Below are 8,766 nucleotides of genomic sequence, written 5' to 3'. Positions count from 1 at the left end.
TGCTGTATTTTTTTATCTAGATATATACAAATACAAATACTCAAATTTGAATGTACCTCAGATACAGGTTAGATACAACTGTATCTCTATAAATGTATTTAGATAAAATCTACTACCCAACACTGTCTATATGTATTTTATTTATTTACATTCTTCTTTTTTTACGATCTTCTCGTGTGCACTTTGTACTTGTGCCACGTTTCTTTCTATGTGTCGGCTTTGTATACTATTTTCAGTCTTAATATTTTTCGGATAAAATGTGCGTGCCGGTGGCGTCGGTGTTTCCTGACGTTATCCAGAAACAAATGGACTTTTAAATTGCAGCGGCAGGTCCCACCTGTAGTCGCAATACCTACCGATAACGAATGTAGCGGTGCGCCTTTACCTGCACGCGACAAATTCGTGCCATTATATCTTCGTGTTTACTTCGACGCGCACATCGCGCGTGCCTCGCGCATTGTTCTCGCAGTAATTACGATACCACGACGCTTAATTCATGTCAGAAGTTACTAGCGGTACAACGCGCACGTTCCCGCGAGATAATCGCCACTATCGATCCTTTGGTATCTACGAATTTTTGAGATAATCAGTGAATGGCTTTGTAGACATGACTGTAAAAAGTAAATCTAAAGAACTTCTATATTATAATTGCCATTATATTATCTCATGAATCATTAAAATATTTTAAAAAGTTGATATTTAGGTATTAATAAAATTTTCTCAAGATAACCTTCTCTTAATTTTACACAGAGAATAATACTAAATTTTATTTTTTAATTTTTAATAGAGTAATATACTGTATGAAATTCTTTAAATTGGATCAATTGTCTAAGAAAGAGCAGAAAATGCAGATCATCTTAAGAAATTACAACAAATTAACAATGCTCCTTTTGCTATTTCATTAGGAGATGTAGATTGGAAGAATGATAATATTATTATATTTTCTGATCTGAGACTTATATTAATACAAGTATTAGAATTTATTTCATATTTTATTTTATATTAGAATTTATTTTATATATGAAGAAAAAATATACTTGTAAAATTTAATTTAAAAAATTTCTAAAATAGTTTTTTTATACAAATATATTCAAAAAGTGATATTATCATTGCCAGTAACATTGCCAATAGCCTGTATCGATATAACTATCACCTAAATTATATTAATTGTCTGGTCGCGAACTTATTGTAAAGACACTTTTTCGTCAATTAGAAAACTTCAGACTCGCACAAAGGGGAACAACAGCCGACGATGAAGTTCCGAAGAAGTTTCGTCGCCTCAAAAGCGCTGCGACAAATTCGTCTCACGGCTGCGTTTTCGTATTTACTTCTTGTAGCGCTTTGTCCTCACGTAATTACGTTCCGCGGGAGCTTAACGCCCGACAATTACTCGGCGGTCGTCGTTAATTTCCCTCGAAATAAAAGGTGACGACCACTATAGTGGTGATGTCGCCGTGAAGTGCAATACCGGGTGGCAGCCGTGCGACGATACCAATCTTACGATTTTCACAGTGCACAAAGACGGTCCCTTCTTGTCAGAGCTACCGTAGGTAACAGCTCTCTGGAACAAGGAGGTTTGTCTATGTCGTACGGCCCGTCAGCACAAATACCGACTCAACCTCGCGGCTGATTATTTTCCGGGTGCCCAAGTCATGTCGAAGTTAGCGAGCGTCGCGGAATTACCTGCTTTTATCGTAGGACAGTTCATCCACTCTTAAGCCAAATCTAATCTACCCGGGTAGCCTGGAACGTCGAACTTGTGTACTTGGGCCGCAACTTCGCAAAATTGCTATAAAGTGTGCGAGCGCAAACTTCCGTTCTCGCCCTTTGTGGCTAAACAGCCGTTTGTTCGTTTGTTGTGCGACAGTTTTAGCGCTCACTCGTAACTAGTGAAGTTGTTAGCCAAAGAATGAAAATCGATAATGAAAGACTTTACTACAAATCTGAAATTGCGATCTATTTGTAATCTACAATGTTTTCCGCGAGAAAATATACTGATTTGTCTTACACTTTTACAATACATATATTTAACAATATTAGCATCTATTTAATTTTAATAATCTAATTATTTATTAGAGACTTACACATTAGATCTATATTTTTTGCTTATCTTGCTGATCTTTGATAATAAATAGAAATTTAAGACTTGTTTTGCAAGAGTATTGAATTTATGTTTATTAGTTTAATTTTAAATAAATTTTATTTTAAATGTATGTTCATATTCAGAAATTTAGTATTAGTCAAATTGAAAGATTTCATCAATTACATTTTTTGCAATCATGTATTATAACAAATCTAGAATAAAAAAGTAATCATATTTTTGATCGTTAGTTTATCACTGTTTTCTGTGGTCTGTTCGTGATCTCATCATTTCTGCTTTATATTTCCTAAATATAACATCCATCATGCACGCACATACGAACATCGGACGTCAAACTTTAACAGGCACGTCCTGTGTGCTTATAGGACATGCAGCAGATGTATACGCTATGAGTAGTTATACATCTGGCGGAAAGAAGAATACGCGAATGTGCTATGAGAGTAGTTTCATGTAGACGAAGCTGTCGTCTGTAGTGCACATCCCGGTAGTAACCCATCTTTACGACCAACATTCGTGGAAAGTGCGTCTTTCCTTTTCCCCGTTATGCCGCATCATCAACGCAGTTGCAATAAAGAGAGAAATCATCTTGAAAGCTATCTTAAGAGATTAAAATCTACTTTTATAATTTTAATGGCATCTCATATGAACGAGTTCATATAAAAATATAGGTTGACTTGTATTATATAACAAACTACTAGGCTATTCGATAACATTGCCATTATTTTTAAAAGATACGTGCTACTATGATTATTAATTATTATTAATTATGGATTTATTTTATTCGAGAAAAGCGTTATCTGTTTAAATATTTAACTTCTCTTTGTTATTTTTATTACATTATATTTCTTAAATTATAATATACATAATATATAATTAATAACATTATATTATAAATTATAATATACTATAACTATACATAATATTTCTATTTATTATGATCTGATTTTTGGGTAAAATCTTTGTATTAATTATAAAGTATTTAGGAATAAAATGATTGAAGTATAATTTTTCTTTTAATTAACTTAAGTGACAGAATGTCACATCCAATTATCCGTGAAAAATCCGACTGGATAAACTGGCCGTTTATTGTTGCGGTTCGCGTAGCGTATCGTGAAAGTATGACGTCTCATTCCGTAGTCGGTTTATGACTGTTGGCTGTCTCCGGAAATAAAACATACGAGAATGACACCTGGCTTGAGGAAATCGTCGACACTCGGCTGCGTCTTTCCGAATCCGCGAGAAATCACGACGGAGTTATTCCGACGACCGTAAAAGGACCGGCCAAGGAACGAGCGTCGTTCCGGAGGAATCGTCTCGTCCGTGGAAGACATTCATGCGAGACACGTAATCGCGAATATAACACGTACCCGTGTGAAGTGTATTATCCGCGTAGTGCAAGTCACTTGAAAAAAACAGCAAAAAATAAGTTTTTATGAAATATCATTGCTATCGTCATTGCGAGATTAAATTTTACACGTATTATATGGAAAATTTAAAACGTGTACTATTATTGTCCTACTTTTTTGCAAAAATTGAAAATTGATTAGATATTTTTACAATATATTGTTTCTCATAGGGTAATATATCTCCGATATATACGGCACACTTTCAAAAACTTAATTTATTAAGTATTATTTACTATGTTTAAAGTAAACGAACGAACTATATCAGTAAAAATTTTGTATTGTCTACTATTATGAAAAAAATATTAGAAATTTGAAATATTTATATTTTTTATTAAAAAATGAACTTTTTTAAACTCTTGCATTTTTGCCATATATCCCATAGAGATGGAATAATATATTTATATGGAGAAGGAGAGTATGTACGGCTCATGAAAAATTTATAAATAATGCATATAAATAAGACATAAAATGACACAATAACTTATAAAATATGTTTATAAAATTTTATTATATAAGAATAAACATGTATTAAGTAATAAATAATAATTACAATCTTCTCATATGTATTACAAGTGTTATGACATGAGATATATATTTCATGTAATGCATTTATTGCATTTAGTGTACTGAATTCAATCTGCGCACTTTGTATGCATAAATCCCGCCCGGTAAAAATGCCGTATATCCCAAATAGGTGTGATACACAAGACAAAAAACTAAACAAAGAATACAAGAGTAAAGTACATGTATTTTACTATACAATATGCTTTACTATTTCTCTATACTCATGTATTACGAAATAACCACTAAGTTTTTTTTGCACGTCCTACATTAATTATTTTATGTAGATTATAATTTATGATGCTACTTAACACAGTGACAATTCGATTCAACTCATAATAATTTCTTTAATATTAACAGTAAGAAACTGAAATCATAACACTATATTAACATAAGGGCATGTAACAGAGTAGTTGCGGGAAAATTACTCCCATTCCTTCTATTTTTTCCGACTTCTGCGGCGTAAATCCCAGCGAGGCGTATTTGCCGGGGTTCCCCTAATTATATATAGGTGTGTGTGTATGCGTGCGCGCGCGCGTGTGTGTGTGTGTGTGTGTGTGTGTGTGTGTGTGTGATTGACGTGCACAACATTGTTAGATATCAAAAAAGCAATAATAGTAACTCTTTGAGTAGAATAATATTTTATTTTTAATTTCCATGTATGTTTAATATAAATATTAATGTTAAATATAAATCAATCCATTTCTGTGATTAGTTTCAAAAGAAATAATTATGCCCATATTAATATATTTTTTTTTTAGTTAAATTATTTAACTACATTGTTTCAGTTAAATTAATAATATATTGAGTAGTAGCAATGGCGACCTATGGAAATGATGAAAATAATTCAAATTGGATGTAATAATGACATTATGAATTTAACAATAAAAATTTAGTATCAATACGCGATATTATATTTCATCTATCTTCTATTATATAAAAAATGCCATAAATTGAATGGAATATTCCTTTAAGAATATAAAAGTATGAATATATTATGCAAACAGTACTTTAAATAAAATACAATAAACATGCATATCTTACGTTATAGATTAAAGATAAAATTAAAAAAGAATTGTTTTCGATAAATAAATTTTAATTAATAAATTTTTATTAATAAATTCAAAGAACAAGTTTTGCAGTTTATGGTTATTGCTATCGCTGATCATTATCATTTACATTTCATATAATTATTCATTATTATTTACATTTTATGTCAACGATTTCAAGATCATTATGTAATCAGTTTTTTTCATATCTTGGAAGTGTTCGTCGCTAATTTATCATATATAGTAAATAATACAATGATTAATAATGAATTTGATCGATATTCATGTTTCTTATTTTAAACATGTCTTAAGTAATGTCTTATATTTCTAGTCTACGACTCTGTGATTGATTTATTACCTTAACAGATTGTATTTACGACGGTCTTAAATATAAGAATCGACTATGAATATTGACTTCAAACGCTTAAAAACTAAAATTTTCCATTTTACACTGTTCTTTTTTGTCTATTTTTCCGTCTTACATATGTACGTTTTAGAATGCAATTGCTTCCGATTGCACTGTGATAACTTGATCGATATATAATTTTCCGCACGAAAAGCTTTATAACGACATGAAGTTTACGACGTCTATTCGCTCGAAACCACACATACTTCTCTATTCGATAATTGAAACTCTCGTTCGAATCGAGGTCCGTTAAACTGAGTGGTGACCTTAACCGATTTCTTATACGATTATGCTAATCGAGCAAGATTATAATTAATGTTAGAATGCCATTAATCTGCTAAGCTCATTTTGCAATGCATCAAATTTTAAAATCAATTTAATGTATTGCTAAAATTGTTATTTAATTGACAAAAACAATAGCAGATTTATAGCATATGATCTACTTGTTGAATGTTCAAAGAATGTATTGAATTTTGACATGCAATCTATACTTGTTCTAGTTATTTAACAATGCTTAATCTTGCTTGTTTTTTTTTACCAAAACATAATTAATTTTCGTACTAATAGTTTATTTAAAAACTTTTTTCTTTAATATTTAATAATTTTGTCTATTAATGTAAGATTTTTTTCTATGAAAACTTTTATTTTTTTATCTTTAAACCTTTTTAATTATATTGACAAACGATACTTTCTAAATTCTTTGGAGTTGAATCACACTCTAAAGAATGAAAATTGAAAAAGAGTGGTTCAATTTTCAGTTTTTAGGAATGAGATTTTACTCTTCAGAGTGAAAATTCATTGTAAAAGTTTTAGAGAGTATGATTGTATATCAATTGAATAGCCAGCTAAATTAAGTAATTGATTAATGAGGAATTGACAAACAGAAAAAGGACGGTAGAGGAAACGCGTGTTATTGTTGATAAAATATGAAAAATTCTTTTTCTTATTTTATCAACAATAACGCGCGTTTTCTCTACCGTCCTTTTTCTGTTTGTCAATTCCTCATTAATCTTAAATTTTATTCAGGAAACCAATGTACCCATAACCTTGAATGATTGTAGTTAACAAAGGAAGTCCTTCCCTGGTTGCGAAATCGGTACGGCTGATCACGTGTCCATTCCCTCGTTCATATTGCTCGCCGATTGGCCGCGTTAGCGATCGCAGTTTCACTGCGTCGCGCGCGCTGCTCGTTCAGTTGTATTGAGCATCACTCTCGCGACGCACCTCTTATCATCGGTTTGCAATCGGCTACACGTGCATGCACGTGTGCCTATGCGTGCGTAGGCGGTTACACGCGTGCTTGCTTGTGTACATTTAATCAGGTGCATTATTATGTTCGCCAGTCAAATCATGGATACTTGCGACGTTCTTGTCGCTCAGTCATTATTCGAGACGTGTACGTAGCATAGAGAAATGTCGAAGGAAGTCGAAAAAGGTACGATAAATTTTTGCGAGTTTTCATTCCATCAAATATTTGATACATCACACTTGATCAAAAAAAAGTGAATTAGTTCCGCGATTTACCTGTGCCGCACGGATTTCGTAATCTTTGCTTACCGATTTTATTGAAATTAAAATTATTATTTGAAATGACTCCTGAGAAATGCTGTTCGATAAAACGGAAATAGTGTGAATAATATTAATGAAATAGTATTATGCGCATTATTATGTATTTATAATAATAATATAAGTTATAAAGATAAGTTTAACGTGGAAGTTTACTATGCTATAACAACAAGTTTTAATTTTATAATTTTTATATATGTGTGTGTGTGTGTGTGTGTGTGTGTGTGTGTGTGTGTGTGTGTGTGTGTGTGTGTGTGTGTGTGTGTGTGTGTGTGTGTGTGTGTGTGTGCGAACTTTGATAGAAGGATCAGTCATTTTTTATTGAATTTGAATTTTTTTTTATTGAAAGTGTTTCGACATTGCAATTGTTTCATAAGAATTTTGTGGCATTCGTGATGTAACATGTTACTTAAGAATATATCCTAAAAGCAGAATAAATAATCATAACATTAAAATTACGTTAAAATGAATCTTTATTGATTGAAAAGTGATTTTTATAGTAATCATTTTTAACGTTACTTTAATATTATGATAACTTGTATTCTGTTTAACATATATGTCAAAACATATGAATATATTACGTGAATAAGTAGAAGTCAAATATAAGGCATTTAGAAATAATTATAACAATTAAGATGACATTATTCAACCATAGATAGATTGGAATATGGGCTGTACAGAATGGAAAGTGTTCGATGCTTTGAGTGAAACTCCTTTTAAACAGACATATGTTTAATTTATCGAGAAACACAGGAATTCGGCTCACGTTGATATTTACAATAGAAAGTGTTCGGCTATTACGCTTTAAGAGTGTGATAGTAACATATTAACGGGTTCTCAAGGACTTGACGATGAAATAAACGCTATATATACGAGCGGCAAAATTTGTCAGCTAATTGTGGTATTAGTATTTAAATATAAAATTGCTGCGACTCAAGAACATCTCACGTACTAGCCATAAAATATTACTTTAAAATTATGCTTTAAAACGCGTCATTCAGTCTTACGTGTAAGCATACTTCATTACCATAATTACTGTGAAATAACTGCCAAAAAGCTTCTCGTGTTCATGTAAATTAAAGGTTATGATGTAGACGGTAAATATATAATGTCTAGACTCATTATTTTCTAAAACTTATTTAAGTATTTTTATTTATTTTTTCGCATATTTTCATAATTTTTAAGAGAATATTCGAGTATCAAAAAGAAACAAGGTTTTTATTCATCAAATTAATTCATGGATGAAAACAATTTCAAAGTATTTACTAATTGAATATGCACCGTAAGTATCTACGTAATGGTTTGCACAATTATTCATATTGAATATTGCATTTGTATAATAAATTCACGAGTCACACATTCGCTTGAAATAATAAGGAAGTCGTATGTTGAAAAAATGAAAACATAAAACTGCATTATGACATTTTGTTTACATAAGCTCTCATAGAAATTTCATAGAAAAATGTATTTTGGAAATCTCATAGAAAAATGTATTTTGAAAAAAAGATTTATTATATTTATTTTAGTATTATAATTCAAACCTTTCAAAAGAAAGATATACGTATATAAATAAAATACTTATATTAAATCTATTAAATATTCTAATCGAGATAACCAGACCTTCAATTACAATTCAAGCAGAATTCTGATTTATACGGAATTTTCTTTTAAAATTTA

The 8,766-nt window shown here is 30.9% G+C and overlaps 1 protein-coding gene across 1 annotated transcript in view; it reads left to right on the top strand.

Annotated features, from left to right (window-relative positions):
* Positions 1-6,748: 6,748 nt before the first annotated feature.
* LOC108685979 overlaps positions 6,749-8,766 on the top strand; it is a 4,883-nt gene continuing 2,865 nt past the window's right edge. The window contains exon 1 of the mRNA XM_018190996.1: positions 6,749-6,958. Within this exon, the coding sequence (XP_018046485.1) occupies positions 6,937-6,958 (22 nt within the window). The 5' untranslated portion in view covers positions 6,749-6,936. The remainder of the gene's footprint in view (positions 6,959-8,766) is intronic.

The sequence above is a fragment of the Atta colombica genome, unplaced genomic scaffold (assembly GCF_001594045.1).
Source record: "Atta colombica isolate Treedump-2 unplaced genomic scaffold, Acol1.0 scaffold163, whole genome shotgun sequence".
Lineage (NCBI taxonomy): Eukaryota > Metazoa > Arthropoda > Insecta > Hymenoptera > Formicidae > Atta > Atta colombica.
This window is presented reverse-complemented; position numbering and strand designations above follow the sequence as displayed.